Source organism: Mauremys mutica, chromosome 3, assembly GCF_020497125.1.
Source record: "Mauremys mutica isolate MM-2020 ecotype Southern chromosome 3, ASM2049712v1, whole genome shotgun sequence".
Lineage (NCBI taxonomy): Eukaryota > Metazoa > Chordata > Testudines > Geoemydidae > Mauremys > Mauremys mutica.
The window spans coordinates 110,476,056-110,494,394 of record NC_059074.1 but is presented as its reverse complement, the minus strand read 5'-3'; the positions used below and the strand labels follow the sequence as shown (position 1 = coordinate 110,494,394).

General features: G+C 41.2%; 1 protein-coding gene across 2 annotated transcripts in view; it reads right to left on the bottom strand.

Annotated features, from left to right (window-relative positions):
• GRM1 (glutamate metabotropic receptor 1) overlaps positions 1–18,339 on the bottom strand; it is a 290,329-nt gene that overhangs the window by 62,482 nt on the left and 209,508 nt on the right. For both annotated transcript variants that reach the window (XM_045011682.1, XM_045011681.1), the window contains 3 exons: positions 15,292–15,538; positions 6,336–6,504; positions 4,170–4,296 (listed from right to left, as the gene is read on the bottom strand). In XM_045011682.1, coding sequence (XP_044867617.1) covers positions 4,170–4,296; positions 6,336–6,504; positions 15,292–15,538 — 543 coding nt within the window. The remainder of the gene's footprint in view (positions 1–4,169; positions 4,297–6,335; positions 6,505–15,291; positions 15,539–18,339) is intronic.

The window sequence follows — 18,339 nt, the reverse complement described above, 5'->3', positions numbered from 1 at the left end:
AGGTGAGGAGCACTTCTCGCCACGTATTCAGGGTGAAATGTAATTGAAAATAAATATTTTAATTAGACCTGGAAGCCCGTTGCCAATAGCCACAACAGCACTGAGAAACAGAAGTAGAATCAGCTACCATTTTGCTTTTATAATAGATTAACTGTGAGAAGCAACTGAGCATTTTGATTAATATTTAAACAAAGCTCCTTTCTTGATTGGTATGCCAGTACTGCAGCACTGTTATGGGCACTAGAAGAGTTAATATGTAATGTGTAATCTAGATTTAGTAACACTAAGCCACATTCTCATTCCTCCAGCATAGGTAACATATTCAATGCCTCGGCCCCGGTTCAACATAGCATTTAAACACACACACAGCTTTAAGTCTATAAGACACAGAAACCTGTTTAGAAACACTGGTGCAATTTCTATGTTCAGACAAGCCCTAAGAGCCACAACATGCTCTGTGTGGGCTGACTACATTCCACAACACCCATCCCCAGCCATGAACTGTTCACATTAGTGGAGTGCTTTGACTGGCATCTGAATGAGACGGACATGGGGCTAGGGAAGCTGTGTAAAGCAAGACAAAGACAGACAGAAAAGACATGCAGTGAACTATGAACCATTTCTCAGGACAGAAGGCTAATTGATTTTTTATTTTTTTTTAAATGATATTCATATTATAAGACCAACAATACACTACAGAGGTGTTTCCTGAGATCATTAATACATGTCTCAGGCAACTGAAGGCATAAGACCTTTACGATGAATATTGTAATAGCCCCATAAAACTCCTTGTCCTTTCTTGTTTTATTGCTTAATTAAAGGTGGAAGAACCTGGACTTTCTAGCTCTGACATTTGTTCCCGTTCCATAAATTCTAATAAGATAAATGATATCACTTGTCAAAAGGAGGTTCCCAGCAAGAGGCCCCAAAATATTGATTTTAATTAATTTGAGAAAAAATACTGTTTATATAGTTCACGGTGAGAAATTCTCCCTGTCCTGTAACTTCTGTTCTACTGGGCAAACTTGCAGGTGAGGAGATTTTCTGTAAACCATTTGACAGTTAAAAAAAAAAGAAAGAAAGAAAGAAAGAAAGAAAGAAAGAAAGAAAGAAAGTCATTAACCAATGCTGAACACCAGAGTTATTCAGCCTTTGAAGTGGGATAACAGGGACCTTGAGAAATATGTCTAAGGAAATAATATACTAGACATTTGGGGAACTTTAAAAGAAAGGGAGGATTTCAGAACCTCCTTCTGTGAGGGAAGCAGCCGAGAACCATACATATTTGTATCATCTAAGATTTAAAGGGAATGGAAAAAGTAATCTTGAATGCAATATGATAATATCTGTGCCTAGCTTACATGGTGATTGGTGAAGTGTAAATACAACAGAAAAAAACCAAGATTTAATAAAGCACATTTGATGTGAGCAATGCTTGCAGGGAAAGAGCATTCCATCTTAAGTGGTTAAAATAAGCACTACATGCCAGAATTTAGTTAAATCAAATGACTTTTTATATAGGATGGGTTGACATTTCTTCAGATTTTCTGAATAGGTTTGCACTTATTTATTGCATTTCAAGAAAACAGCAATGAGGTTTTTAAAAAAAAAAATCTCAACTGAACAGGAAGAAATTGCTAGTGATGCTGGCTGCCATTTTGGTTTATATTTTTTGTACCACGTGTTCTCTGGGAAAACATTAGGTGGTTGCATTGTAGTTTGGCTGCTGTTGTTTTAAAATCAAATCTTCTTGTAGAGATGGAATCCCCACAGACAGCAAACTGCAGTGAAAAAGCCATCAGCAGATTGCAACAGTCTCTGAGGCTTTTGCAGCACTGATAATGGAGACCTTTTCTTAGCCCGTTTTTGGCCGTGGTTGTCATTTTGAGATTCTCCGTTAGGATCTATTTTGAGCAGCTGGTAGCACTGGCTTTCACCTGAGTGCATACTGATCCTTCACAATGCCCTTGCTTTGCTTCTTTACTGAGAAGTTCCTGTTTTTGAACTGCACAAACTAGAAAAAAGTAGATCAAGTTTTCTAGGTCATTACCATTTTCAAAAATTATTTTAGCTGGGTAGATCATCAATTCCCCACACTACAAAAAATAAAAAAACAAAACAAAAAAACAAAAATCAAACAAAAAAACCCCCAAGCCTTGCTCTATTATATTGCATAATGCAACATCTCTTGGAAATGTATTTTCAGCAACCAGGTAAACAGTACTTTGACCCATGCATGAAGACCACTGGTGACATCTTGTTGCCAGAAAGTTTTATTAAAGGCCAGAAATATGACCATGTTCCAGCACATACCACTTTATTTCCTCACTCTGTGATCAATGTGTTTTCTTACCCTGTAAAAATACCATCCTGTTGCTCAATACACAAAGAGAAGACATTTAGCAGAAGGGCAGGGGCACTAATAGACTCTGGCCGCTCGGTGAAGTGTCAGCAATCCAAAGCAATTGCAAATCCAGTTTAACTAGCCAGCTAGTCAGGGTTACAGCTGCTTTGTGTTGCTGAGGTGGCTAAATCAGTGTGAATATCCTGATGAATCTGGTCCCCCATAAATTCACAGATCTCAATGAAGCAGCAAAGAGTCCTGTGGCACCTTATAGACTAACAGACGTTTGTTAGTCTATAAGGTGCCACAGGCCTCTTTGCTGCTTCTACAGAACCAGACTAACATGGCTACCCCTCTGATACAGATCTCAATGTCACACGGGGCCATTTTGATCATCTTGTCTGACCTCCTGTTTAACACAGGCCATAGAACTTGCCCAAAATATTGTCTAGAGCATATTTTTTAGAAAAACATCCAATCTTGATCTAAAAAGGGCCAGTGATGGAGAATCCACAAGAACCCCTGGTAGATTATTCCAGTGGTTAATTACCCTCACTTTCAAAAAATTATGCCTTATTTCAAGTCTGAATTTGTGTAGCTTCAGTTTCCAGCCACTGGATCAGGTTATATCTTTCTCTGGTAGACTGAAGAGCCCTTTATTAAATATTTATTCCCGATATAGATACTTACAGATTGTAATCAATTCACTCCTTAACTTTCTCTTTGTTAAGCTAAATACATTGAGCTTTTAGAGTCTAATCACTGTAAGGCATGTTTTCTAATCCTTTAATCATTCTTGGGGCTCTTCTCTGAGCTTTCTCCAATTTATCAACATCCTTCAACTGTGCGCACCAGAAACTGACTCAGTATTCCAGCAGTGGTCTCACTATTGCAAAAAACAAAGGTAAAAATAATCTCTCTACTCCTGCTCGAGATTCCCCTATTTATGCCTCCCAGGATCGCATTAGTTCTTTTGGCCACTGCATCACACTGGAAGCTCATGTTCAGCTGACTATCCACCTTGACCCCTACATTTTAGAGTTGGTGGGCCTGATTCACCACTGCAGAGCCCAGCCCAGGAACAGATGTCTCGGACAGGTGCTTGCATCTCACCAGCCACCAGATGGCAGCTAACTCACCCACCAGCACAGATTAGAATAGCCCAGAGGACTGCCCTAACTTGTAATCCAGCAGCAGAGTAGCCATGGTGGAGACATGCTTTAGCCACATCCCATCCCAACACCATCACTCCCCAGAACTTCCCTGACATTTCCCGTGTGCTGAGGACTCCTGTGGAGGCAGGGTTGGGGTGGGATGGTGCTCTGCATCTGCTGTGCCTGGGGATACTCCTGTGGAAATGTGGGGAAAGACATGGAAGTTTTGCAAAACAGCCACAAATCCCTGATAGGATGCTCCATGTTGTAAGCTGGAATGAACTGACATGATGTCAAGTAAATCAGCTGGTGCACTTGGCTCCTGCAATATCACTGGTAAAAAAACAGCAATGATTGTACTGTAATTAATTAATTAATAATGTTGGCAGTTTTATCAACGTTCATGTTAACTGAACATGTGTGACAGTGATAGAATGTGTCATTTCCCCCTGTAAATATTTGTGAGCATACATTAATACTCACTTGGCCCTTCTTCCTCACACTGTACAGAGTAGAGCCAAAGGGTGCATCCACGGAGAGATCTACATTTTACAGGTCTTTGTGTTTAAAATGCCCTTTTAATATTCTGGCTTACTCCTTATACACAACCACACACTTGTCTTGCTGCAGGCTGTTAAGTGAGAATGTGTATGCAAGGGCGATTTCCCTACCTGTCAGATCAGCATTAGGCCACCAGCCCAAGTCACAGGCTTTGCACGTGAACTCGTCCTGCACAAATTCATTTTCCTTGCAAGGGGTGCAAATCCAGCAGCAGCTCACTTCCCCTTTCCTTATAACCTGCAACACAAAAAATACCCTCAGACAGGATCCTTTCTAAGAAGGCACATGAGTCTCCACAGCAGGCCGGCACTACCTACAGTGTTGTAAAACAGTGCAGTATGAGCACTGGTGATGGGAAGTTTCTAAGGGTGGATGAATATTCAAAGCTGGAAACCTATTTGTACCCCTTTGGGCTAAAACCTGTGCTTGAACTCTCACAAGAATAAGCTCTCTCAGGATGTTTCCAGTGTCACTTCTGCTAGGTTAGAAATATGAAAGCAGCTTCTCTTGCGGTGCATCTGAATTTCTGCTTCCTTTCTTAGTTTGAATAAGAAAATATACACACACCCAGAAAGTGTTATATTTTAAATTAAACTTCCAAAGAAGTTTGATTTGAGGGATAGGTGAATCTGCAAACTGATACTAGGGCATATAATGTGTGGGGGCAAACATGCAGTTGCAGATTAAATACAATCCAGGTGACAACGGAACGGAAAGAATGAGTTGTGGATATTGCTGGCCAAAGTACTCTGCAGCAGACTTTTACTCAGTTTACCCCTCCTTCAGGATCTTCCCTATCATCCACATGCAGAGCTGCAAAATGCAAAATGTTGGTTTTTATTGAGTTTTGTACAGAAGCTTCAGTTCTTTTTGCAATCTATGGAGAGAGAGAGAGTCCAATTGACTTCAGTGGGAGCTGGATCAAGCTGTGTGTGTGCATGTGTGTGTGTGTATTCATATACACACACACACACATATATACATGGACACACTGTATAATTCTCAAAACTCTTCTTTAGGGATGGATAGTATCTTTAGAGGTCAGTAAATGTTGACGTTGTCCCTCCAAACATTTTGTATGTTTTATGAAGCCAGGTTGGAAGGGAGAAGGTAAGTGTACTTATTTACACATTTTGAATTTAATTAGAAATGGGAAGCTGTTTTGGGAGGGTGGTTTTCCTCAATGGGAGCATCTTGCCCTTGTAAACTAACTGTGCCCACATTATTGTGATACTGCTTCAATTTGTCTTTATGCCACCTGGACATGGCAGGTGGCAAATTACCTGTAGCTGGATATGAGTGCTATTATTTGGTAAACAGATAGAGATTCCATTTGTGTTTCTACATCTCCTGCGGTAAGCATAGGGTACAAACAGATAAACATCTTTTTTTCTTTCAGGTGCTGTTGACAGGACAAAAATTTTACTCCTGCAGTGCATACCACTTTAAAAATCAGCCCCCCAAGAGAACTGCAGTTATAATAAGTACTGGGTAATGACAAAAATAATCATGTTGTTCTTATTGTTACATTTTACAGCAGTGGCACAAGCTGAAATTTGATTCTAATTCTATAGCACTAGAACTGTCTAAATAACTGTAGAATTTTCAATAAGTATAAACCCCCAAAAGTACACTCACAAGCTAGTATTTGCATAGATTGGGTACACTAGAACCTCAGAGTTACGAACACCAGAGTTATGAACTGACCAGTCAACCACACATTTCATTTGGAACCGGAAGTACACAATCAGGCAGCAGCAGAGACAAGGGGGGAAAAAAAAGCAAATACAGTACAGTACTGTTAACTTAAACTATTAAAAAGTAAAGGGAAAGCAGCAGTTTTCTTCTTCATAGTAAAGTTTCAAAGCTGTATTAAGTCCATGTTCAGTTGTAAACTTTTGAAAGAACGACAATAACATTTTGTTCAGAGTTACGGAACATTTCAGAGTTACAAACAACGTCCATTCCCGAGGTGTTTGTAAATTTCAGGTTCTATTGTATTTGATTTGAAGGTATAGATACAGAAGCACATGTGCTAGTACATTTTTGCATAAGAAATAGGCTTTGACTTCTTGTAAATGTTGATCTATGAGTCTTTATATAGTCTTGCCTTTTTATACACTTATTATAACTGAAAAGTAAAGAAATTCTAAGCCAGACCCTTTCATCAATCTGTTTGCTCAAACCTGGTGAAAAAAATGTAGGCCTGTTATTCATGTCTCATTAATATGGATCTTCCTGGATACATAATATAGAGAAAAACTCCTGAGATGTACCTTAATTTGACCCTTCAAACAAGGTTCACTGCACACTGACCGGACCATTCCACTTTTGTTCATCTGAATCCTGAAGTCATCAATATTCAACACCCCTTCATGCCAGGTTCCAATGAGTACATAGTCATAACTGTTGGGCTCTATGTACTGCAGATTCATGATGTCATACCTGGGAAGCGAAAGCAGAGAGAACAGTGGAGCCTCCTGGACACAAGTATTAAATCTGTTGACTCTCCTTCTTCATGGAAACCAGCTAATTCATGATTTCTGCTCCAAAAACTCTAAAATTTTTGAGGAGCTACCAACTTCTTCATTATTCAATATTGCCAACCCCAAGATTTAAAAAATCTGAGCCAGACCCCCCAAAATCATGAGGATGACTTAAAAATAACGAGTTTTATAAAAGTAATACATTTTTGAGTTACTTTTCTTTGCCTTCTGATTCAGAACCTTTCGGGTTACATTTGGGTCACATTTTTAAGCTTTTCTCTGCAATGATGAGGGCTAGAAATTTAATTTAATAAAAATGAAAGCTGCGATTCTCATGTAATCACTTGACTCCAGAGGCTGGTGCTTTAAAAATTCCCACCAAATATTGAGAGACGTGATAAAAATCACCAGAGTTGGCACCACTAATTTCTACTATTTACTGGTAGGTATCCTCTAAGGGCTAGATTGTGCCTTTTATGCACAACCCTCAGTAAGGTGCAGTGTCTAATTGTGCTGTCCCAGAAGGAACTGTATCTCGGAGAATACGGCTCCTCATAAGACAATCTCCACTTGTTCTGGATGGAAAGTCCTTTGCTAAAGCCTTTTTCAGGGTGCAACATATTGACCTCCCTTGCAGACGTCCAGTCTCCAGTGATGTCTGGGGAGAGGGAGTCCAGGCTCTGCCTACTTCCCATTTCTCCTCAGTTGCTAACTCCGAGACCAGGTGTGGAGCATGTACCCTTTGTGTTCCTCCAGCACCTGGAGGTAAGATTTGTGTAGGCCTAATGTGACCACACAAAGGGGCAACAGTAGGCGAGGGGAAATCTTTACATCCACTAATTTCCTTGTGTGGCGACATTAAGGCTAGTCACAATCTAGCCCTGCATTAGGGCACTATGGTGTTATGGATTCTGGAATCATCATCTAATGAATATATTCAAACTAAACAAACAAGAGTGACATAAATTATATTTAAAAAAAAACCCAAACAAACAAAAAAACAGATTTAACAATTAACATAAGATAGCCTTGCAAGACTGTCAGGCAAATGTATCAGCCCAGACACAAAAATCTACTTTCCCACCCAAGGCAAGAGAACAGAATTTCCCAAGGCTGATATAAAGGAATAACGCAGCTTCTGTAAACACTCAGCTACCCGTCTTCACCCTCCACCATCACACCCTGTCATCCCTGTGCGCTGGGACTGATGTGTGAAAGTCTTTTATTGCTAATTGTTTTGCTCCTGCTTTCTCTCCCTGCCTGTAGTTTGTGCAAAGTGATGATTAACCACTGTAATTTCATGGGGGAAAATAAGCGGGAGTGATGGAATGAACAGAGGAGAGCAGCACAAGGAGGAGGAACCACAAGTGAGGATAGACAGACAGGCTGGCTCTTGAGAGATGGGGAAGCAGATCATTGTGGGTGGCAGGCGGGGGAGTGTTTTGATCCAAGGGGGGAGGGAGGTTGAGAAAAGGCTGCAACTGGAAATTGTGATTTGGACTGTAAATTGAGAAATATGTGCTGCTTTCTAAGGCTGAGAGTCCCTGCCTTAGTCTTCTATGTGATTGTTTCAGTTCTCTCAGATTGAATCTTTACATTTATATTCAGGTGAGAATGTTTGTTTTATTCAGAAGCGTTACTAATGTGTATAGGCTGGGGAATGAAGGGCACACAGGAGTCTGTGCCCTTGGTAACAGTTAGGAATAGGTGGTTGGTTCTGGATAAAGGGCTCATCACACTGAAATTTTTTTCTTTTCCCCTCAGAGGTTCAAATAAATAAAATCTGGTTTGCTGGTTTAAAAAATTTCAGATACCTTTGCAGTTCCATGTGCACGAGCCTCCGAACTTCTATCTGCCTGCCTCTCATTATCTTCTTGTTTGCATATCTTTGGCGGTATATGGTCTTTTCTAGAGACTTTTCAGAGAAGCTGGATCCATTATAACCATGCTTATGTAGGACCCAATCCTGCAACTACATTTGCGTGGGCAGACCCATTTGCCAACACTGAGCTCCACTGAAGTCAGTGGGGCTCCATGTGAGTGTGACACTCTGTACCCCAAAGCAACACCCCGACACTCCCATATTTCTTAGGTAATCTACTTTCATCTATACACTTTTTACTTATAATCACTCAAAATCTGTCTTGCTGTAGTTAATATATCTGTTTTATATATTTTACCTAAAAACAGTGTGGTTTGAGTGAAGTGCTTGGAAAAATCTTAGCTCAGTTAACAAAAGCTGGTGCAGGTCCACTTTTCTTTGTAGAAGTAGTGGACTGGATAATAAACTTACAGTGGTCAGGCTTCTGACCAGGGCAGGATGGTATAGTTCAGGGGTACAAGGCTAGGGAGCAGTGGGGGGTTGGCTGGAGCCTCTCTATTGTTGGTTCATGAGTGGCTGGCAAGAGCATTCATGTAACTTAGGTGCGGGTGTTCCTGCCTGTGAACGTTTGTGTGAGTGCAGGACCCGGAGGGGACGGCAGCTTGTCACGGTATCACAGTGTGAGTGGGAGCCCAGGTTGGTGAGACAGAGGGCTCAGCAGTACCCCAGTTCCAGGTTGCACCCTGGGAATGCCCGTCACAGTGGGCAGATCATGTATGGGGCGCTACTCACTTCAGAACAGCTCTGTACATGTACAGAGGTCCAGCTGTGTTGCTGCAGAATGAGAGCTTTGGTTGCTAATTAGAAAGGAGTCTAGAAAAGGGACCCATTTCAAGGTAATCAGGAGGCAATTCCTCCCCACTTCCCTGTTCTTATAAAGGGAGAATATGAAAAAGGAACAAATTCTGATGTTCAATAGCTTTGTGTATAAACTGTGCGGTACTGCATGAAACAGTATCCTCAGGGTCCATTATAATGTAGATGTGATATACATGAGTATAAATGAGCATTAGTAGTTATTTTCTGCTAGAGAGCAGAACCTATTTGTTTCCTATTATGACCTTGAATTAGACAGATGTATAATCATGTACTCTGTACTGGAACGTGAATCTCCGGGAGGGAGACAGAAGCTTATTAAAGGCTCGCATTGCCTTCATAGAACTTTGAGTCTATATAGGTGGTTTGCCTTTAAAACTTATCTCAGCATGTGCTAAGTCTTGACTGACGTTGCATTAATACTAGTTTATACCATGTAATGTGTTTTTTTTAAGTTTCATCTTAACTATCCCTCTTGTGCTTATGTTTCTAAGTGTCCTCCTTCATATCATTATTAGCCAGCTGTCAATGTATACAGTATGCAAACGGAAATCTCTTACAAAATCTTACACGTGGAAAGTTTGAGCAGTGCTTGCAGCTTTAAGACTGAGCTTGAAGTTTTAAGTCATAATGAGATCTACCAGACAAGCTGAGTGAACAGATAATTGGGTAGGAAGTTTATTTCTTCTTCTTTGCCTTTCTTTTTTATATGTGCATGGACAAAAGTTCTGCTCTGAATACACAGAAATGAGGTGTGGGGTATTGTTGAGTTGTTTCCCTCCACTCACACATTGGTATCAATGTTTGTCTCAAACTTGTTTTAAAAAAATCTCAGCCAGCTGCAACAAAGCAGAGAAATTTCCAGCCAAAAAGGAATTTGAGAAAGCTGTGAGCCATTGAAAAATGAGGGCAATTAAGGAAGTTGGATCTCATCCTTAAATATGGCAGCACGAATTATGCCCATTATAATATATTACATGCAATAAGCTACATTAAAACAATCTTAAGGCTGCAAAGTCAGGTGTTAAGAAATGCTAAGACTAGAACCCATTATTTTCCTAGCTCCCAATTAGGTGCACCTTTCCTTGAGTCAAAGGGGAGATGGAGTGAAAGGAGCGGGGAGGGGCTGCTGCATTCTTGCCACTCCCCTACCATTTCCCATTCTGGAGCTCTAGCTTTTGATTATCATTTTGAAGGCTCATGGCAGACTCACTGCAGATGAAATATTCAGAGATTTTACCAGTAAATCCCCAATAATCTCTACTGAGCAAGTCCAAGTGAGGCTTTTAACTTGACCAAGTCTGGGTGGTTTTCCATGGAGACAGCAAAAGGCATTCTTTGACTCTCCCACTATCCTGTCAGATCTCAAACATTTGCTGCCAAGCAGGGAAACATGAGAGCTCTTCAAAGACAGAGGCGGTGGGATGCGGAGAGGAGGAATAGTTGAACCTGTTTTTCTCTATGCTCATTGTCAGAAATGGCCCACACTTTTTCATTAAACCATTTAAAAAATATATTCAGAGTAAGGCAGAAAATACGTCTAGGAAAATTTCAGACAAGTGGATAAAGTTGGATAGAGTTATAAGGAGATAGAAAGCGTTAGGCAACCTTAACTATGGATGATGTGATCATCTCTGTCTACAATTACAATCAGTGATGGCTTACAAGCATCAATAGCTAAAGGATTTTGTAAACAAAATATAGTATAAATGTTAGTGTTCAAGATAGGAATCTTGTTCTTTTCGGTCTCATAGGGGTTTATTTATTTATTTACATAACAATACTGCAAACTAAAGCTGAAAAGCCTTTTACTTGAATGACCAGAAATGCACTGACAGCTCACTTAATTTGGGTGGGCCGCTCGCAAGTTGGGGGTTTTACAGCTTAAGATGTTACTTTGAGCTCAGTTGATAATGTGCTGGGAAATTCAGCCACTGAATATTTGCTAACATAATAGTAAATATTGTTTGTTTTCTCTTGTTATATAAATAAATAACATTATTAAACTTTAAAACATTACTCCAACGCAGTCTGAGAATGGTTCCCATATATGTGGAAATATTAAAATCTCATTTTTTCCCCAGGGACACAGTCTCCTCATCTATCCCTGTAAAACAAAAGGTCACAGAAAAGGCAGTCTGTTCTGTTCCACTGCTCTTTGCTTTATTTAATTGACAAAGTGTTGAATACAGAATGGAGCTTTATATTTCATTAAGGTATGGAGACACGTTGGCACTGATGAAATGCTACTGTACATTCATCTACACAAGTCAAGGACTTTTCCTCTGTACTGTAGAAACACTGGGACATATTTTCGAAGTCAGGTATGCACCACTGAAAGTGCAAATTTGCATAGGCCTAAATTCCTGGATGTATCCAAATGTCTGATACTTTTTATTGATTGATCTAAATTGCCTATCCTGTGAGCAATATACACTGGTACACGTATGAAATACTTGGAAAACTAAGGATAAAATCCAAAAATATTCTTGTCCATACTCATCAACCCAACCGTTAAAATATAAGTTATCAGCAAAAGAAAACCCACTCTGATCCAATCCATCCAAATTCTAAACCTCTCCTACCAATAGAAACTGGGGGGAGGGGGAGGAGGGAAAGGGGGAGGAAGGGGAAGAAGTGGGAGATGAACCTTGCAATAGATCAAGGGGTGAAGGGAATTTGTTCCAGAGTCCAGAACCACTCGTGGAAATATCCTGTCAGAAACCCTCTCCTTTTTAAACTGAGGGCTGTAAACTGTAGCCCCTCTGCTGTTCACTGCTGCAGCAGCATTGTGTGAGGAGAGAGGTGGTCTCTCTGGTAACCAGATCCCAAACAATGTAAGGACTAGCAGATCTAAATGAACACCAAAAACTAACTGGTAGCCAATACAAACTACAGAGCACAGGTGTAGTATGTTCCAGTATGAAGAATTACGGAATAGACTGACAGCTGTATTATGCATCAATTTAAGTTTCTAAATGGTCTTAAGGTGTAGCTGTATTTGTCCAGGTATATGGACTGTAAGTATGTAAGGCAATTACTGGCCCCTAACTCTTAAACTCTGGCCTAGTCTACAGGTCTCTTTGGCTGAAGAAATCCAGACAAAACGCACAACATAGGGCTGATGAATGAGGTGATGGGGTGGGCTGGGGTGGGGAGTAACTGACCAATCTCTTTTGATTGTTCCAGCAGAGTTAAATATACCCACTAGCACAAAGAACAAAAGGTGAAAAATCAAATTTCAGTTTTAATAACCTAAGGTGTTAATAAGAGAAGCAAGAACTTTTTAAAAGACATTTTATGATGACTTTGGCTCTTGCAGATACTCTCTGAAGCTATCTGCCAAACTGTGAAGTCTCATTTATTCAGGGCGCTCTCTTTGTACAGTGCCAGTTCTTTGACTCCATTGATCAAACATACACAGAGTTTAGTCTCCTCCCACTCACATCAACTTAACAACTGTGTTACTCTACTGACCTAAATGAAGTAGCTTCTGATAGACACTGGTGTGAGTGAGAGGAGACGGTATGTCTACACTATGGGATTATTCCGATTTTACATAAACCGGTTTAGCAAAACAGATTGTATAAAATCGAGTGCGCGCGGCCACACTAAACACATTAAATCGGTAGTGTGCGTCCACGGTCCGAGGCTAGCGTCGACTTCTGGTACGTTGCACTGTGGGTAGCTATTCCGTAGCTATCCCATAGTTCCCGCAGCCTCCCCCGCCCCTTGGAATTTCCGGATTGAGATCCCAGTGCCCGATGGGGCAAAAATCATTGTCGCGGGTGGTTCTGGGTAAATGTCATCAGTCACTCCTTCCTCTGGGAAAGAAACGGCAGACAAGCATTTCGCGCCTTTTTTCCCTGGATTGCCCTGGCAGATGCCATAGCATGGCAATCATGGAGCCTGTTTTGCCTTTTGTGACTGTCACCGTATGTGTACTAGATGCCGCTGACAGAGGCGATTCAGCAGCGCTACACAGCAGCATGCTTTTGCTTTTGCATGACAGCAGAGATGGTTACCAGCCATACTGTACCATCTACCATACCATAAATTGGTAATAAGATGATCATGGTTACCAATCCTTTTGCACTGCACCATTTGCTGCTGTCATAAGTGCCCCTGGCTGAGATCAGCCAGGGGCGCAAAAGCCAAAATTGGGAATGACTCCCTGAGTCAATCCCTCCTTTTTGGTATCTAAAAATAGAATCAGTCCTGCCTAGAATATGGGCAAGTGTACTAGAGAACCACTGTATCATAGAACCAGAGAGCACAGCTGCTCTGTGTCAGATCCAGCAGAAATTATGAGCTGTATGCTATTCACAGGGGGTGCTCCTGCAACAACCCCACCTGTTGATTCCGTTCTTCCCCCAGCCTTCCTGGGCTACCGTAGCAGTGTCCCCCCACTTGTGTGATGAAGTAATAAAGAATGCAGGAATAAGACACAGTGACTTGTTAGTGAGAAATGAGTGGAAGGCAGCCTCCAGCTGCTATGATAGTCCAGACAGGACATTAAGCAGTGTGGAGGAGAGGAGCCCAGCATCCCGCTGCTAGTCCAGGGACAATTGAATCTGTTCTTTACACATGAAGGGCGGGGGCTGATGGAGCTCAGCCCCCTGTTGCTATGATGAAGATGGTTACCAGCCATACTGCACCATCTACCAGGAAAAATCAGGAGCTTTTTACACAGGCGCCCATGATAGACCTCACTGAATGCTAGTCGGCATGGTTACCAATCCTTTTGCACTGCCCCATGTGCCAATAGGCTGATGATGACGATGGATATCAGTCATATTGTACCATCAGCCACCCATGGCGGGGGGGGGGGAGCAAGGATGTTGGTGTTGACTGCTGCAGCATCGCGTCTATCTGCAGCATTCAGTAAAGATAGGGTGACATGTAAAAGAGTCAAGAGAGGATTGTTTTCCCTTTCACTTCTGGGGGTGGGTGGGGGGGTGCGTAAATTGCCGAGCTATGCCCTGAACCACCGCGGACACTGTGTTTGACCCTAGAAGCATTTGGAGCTCAGCCAAGAATGCAAATGCTTTTCGGAGACTGCAGGCACTGTGGGATTGCTTGAGTCCTCCAGTCCCCGCTCCAGTCCCCCCTCCATGAGCGTCCATTTGATTCTTTGGCTTTCCGTTACGCTTGTCACGCAGCAGCGTGCTGAGTCCCTGCTATGGCGTCTGTGTGGAGATTTTTTAAAAATGATTTTGAATTTTGTCTTCTGTAACGGAGCACTGATAGAACAGATTTGCCTGCCCTTACTGCGATCACATCCGCATGGTCCATGCTGGAGCTCTTTTTTTATTTTGATTTCGGACTGCATCGCCACCCGTGCTGATCGGAGCTCCATGCTGGGTAAACAGGAAATATTCAAAAGTTCGCGGGGCTTTTCCTGTCTACCTGGCCACTGCATCCGAGTTCAGATTGCTGTCCAGAGCGGTCAGTGGTGCACTGTGGGATACCACCCGGAGGCCAATACCGTCAATCTGCGGCCACACTAACCCTAATATGATATGGTAATTCCGATACTAGCGCTACTCCTCTCGTTAGGGAGGAGTACAGAAACCGGTGTAAAGAGCCCTTTATATCAATATAAAGGGCCTCTTAGTGTGGACGGGTGTGGCGTTAAATCGGTTTTACACTCCTTAAACCAGTTTAAACACATAGTGTAGACCAGGCTCAAACTCACCAAGCTGAAACACTTCAGTACAAGTCATGCAACCGAATCATCCTATAATTACTTAGAAAAGTTTTGAGGCTGAAACCCCAATGGTAACTCAGACTCAAAAGTTCTGTAAGATAGGTGGCCTCCTCTCTCCTGAAACACTAGAAAGGATTACACATCCTACTGTAACTCCAGTCCCATTACAAGCTGTAGCTATCAATAGATCATCCAGGATCTGGAATTACTGTCACCCACTGACAAGACTAAGTTCACCCATATACCCCAATTTCTGACAGTTTCTGCATGCTTTAGTTTTTCTAGCTGTAGCAACACAATTCTTTGCTTTAATTCACTGACATGAATTAGCTCCTTACCTTCCAGGGGCATCTCCCTTTTCATCAAACCAAATTTCCTCTCCTGAAACGCCAATGAACGAAGACTTTATGAGGAATTCCAAGAGTTTGCTACCATCGATGGGTGTCATGGCATCACACAGCCCAACATGTCCTGGGCAAAGGGAATGATGCATATTTTGTAGGCCATGTGCCATAGCATATATAGCATTGATGACAAATCCCATTTTACTATCCTGGACATAGTTTTCTTCTAAACTCTCATTGCCTACAACAATAAGAAAAAAAACAAAAATTACCATAAGACAGAAATTAAATAATTGCAGGTACTCATGGAATGAGGAGGGAGATTTACATGATTTTCCAAAACATTAGCTAGCTGATTTCTCTTAAATACTTTTGAAGCATAAACAATAAAACTGGTTGGGAATTTCCCAACAATTTTTTTTTGTTTGAAAATGTGAATTTGTCAAAACTGTTTGCAAGAAAGGGCTGTTTTCAACAAATCTCCTGATTTGACAATTTAAAAAAAAAAGTTTTGAAACTTAAATACATTTTTCCTCTGAAAGTTTCATTGATTAGAAACAACTTTGTTTTGAAATTTTAATTTATATTTTTAAAAAGTTAAAAATAAAAATGTTTTTAAATTATTGAAACTAAATGTTTCAGTTGATCTCATCCAATTTTTTTCTGGATTATTTGTTTGTGAAAATTTTAGATATTTTGACTTTTCGTCCCGTTTCAGGATAGGAAAAAAATTCAAACTCGTGCAGAAAGCTCTGGTCTAATAAACAAATCTAAATCAGCAGAATCTTAAAAAGATACTGAAAAGAACTCCCATTGCAGAAAAATTGATAAACTATTGTTTATAGTAATACAACACTTTAAAACACTAGTCCACATGTGCCATGTTGGATTGCTGTGGACAATCAATAGAAGGTCTTGATACCCAAAGATTTTTTATGTGACTGAAGTGTAAAAGGTGTTGGATTAACAGGCATTGAAGTCTTTCTCCATAGAACAGACACAATATAGCAGTGAAAGTTTTCCCCACATGTGACCTTCAGATCTGAGCCACTGACTTTCAGGACGCTGTCAAGGAAGGTCCTGATCCTGATGGTGTTTTATGGGATGCAAACACCAATCCGATAGGAAGTAGACTATTGCCACTATTTTCTGTCATGAACTACTGAAAAGCTATCAACCAAAACTGAAAGCCTCCATATCTCTTTCCCATTCTCCTGGTTCATACTGACCCACCCTACTCAATGTCTAATCTCTGTCATCCAATTTCTTTTTGTCCATGGAAGTTCTTTGGTTCCATTAGGAAAAAAAGATGTGAGAGCTACCATGTGTTAACTGATGTGTTAAAATCCTAGTGTGAATGAGGGAGTTGTAATGTGTGTTAGCATGTCAAGTAAAGCCATCGGAAGGGAGTTATCTTGACCTGTAACATGTTCAAAGTACACCTTTTTTCCTAGTGTAGGCACTGTCCAATCTTCAAAGCGGACAATGAAGCTGAGCCTTACGTTTCTCCCAGGAAGGTGCTCTGATAAGGCAGGTGTTCCCCCCACTTACCTCCCTCACCATCACAGCTCAGACATGTTACCTGGTGACATGTCAGAATGATATTTCAAAAACGGAAATACCTGGGTTTCCTTGGGCATGGGCCCCCCTTAGTGTAAGGGTCCCATTTATATTGGTAAGAGTGTCTAGTTTCAACAGCTATTCTGCAGTATTCCGATTCCCAAGTACAAGAATGAGCCATGCAATAACTGGTTGGTATGGCAAAGAAAATAGTGTTGTAAAGGTCACAAAGTGCTGGAAGCAAGCCATGTGTTTCTCATGCTGCAGTGGATTTCACCATTATTACGAGCACCAACCACCTGCAGCTGCATTAAGGGCTATATTTTAGAGATGCAACATTTCTTCTAGTTTCCACATAGCAGCAGTGACACAGTTTCCATTCAAACAGCACACGGCCAACACAATCATGTCACCAGAAACATAGTGAGAATAGACACGTTACAAGTAAGCACATAGAAAATCTACATATCTTATACCCTGTGAAGTTATAATATATATTTCAGGTCCGTGCAGATACATTAGAACATGTACCGCATGCAAGAAGTATCACATGATCTAGAAAATTATCTCATCCAACTTCAGTGAGGGATTTGATTATATTTCTACCCAACAGGCAACAATATCAATTGTATTTAAATGTGCCTTGTCTGTGGATTAGCACATTGGAACAGAAGAACCATACAAATGCCACTTACTTTACCTTCCTTTTTTATTAGCGCAAGATGAGTATTGCCTTCATCCCTCTTTGTAAGAAAGCTTTAAGGGAGTGAGGCTCTGCACTGCAGTCCCCTGAGACGCAGTTTAGAGCTTTCAAGTAGCTCTCAGAGTGGAGATGCAGACGGGAGAGCAAAATGGCCCAGGGAATGTCGGAGTAGAGCTTCAAGCCTGCTTAGCTGCACAGTGGTTCCTGTCCTAATGTGGCATCAGCCTGAGCTTCCTCTCTTCATCAGTTAAACAATAGCTCCCAACATTTCAAGTGGCTAAAGCAGGACACAGCGCCATTTCATAACGCCTGTCAAATTTGCTCCATCTATGCCTCCTTAGATAGACACAGAGGGACAGTTGGTCCAAACTTGAGTTGCTCTATGACCCTGTGCACCAGGTTTCAATGCCACTTCATTTGGGGGGGGAGGGGAGGGCTCACAAATGGGGACCTGAGACAAACTGCCCTGCTACCCAGAGAAGTGGTTTGGGAGAGTGAAAGCAGGACAGTCCCGTGAAACCGAGGGAGAAGAGAAATAATTTAACAATTTCTTTGCTATCCCTGCTCTAGAAGACTGCTTCTTGCAGGATCCAATGTCAAAATCTATGTGTTTCAAATTTTCTGAGATAAAGTATTTGGTCAGGATGATAGAGGAAGACACATGAGACAACTTGCAAACATTTTAAAAGAGTCTTTTAAAAAGACTTTTAATATGGAAAAGTATGTGCTCAATTTTCTCATGACTTTCAGAGTTAAATCTCATTGGTAAATAGCATTAA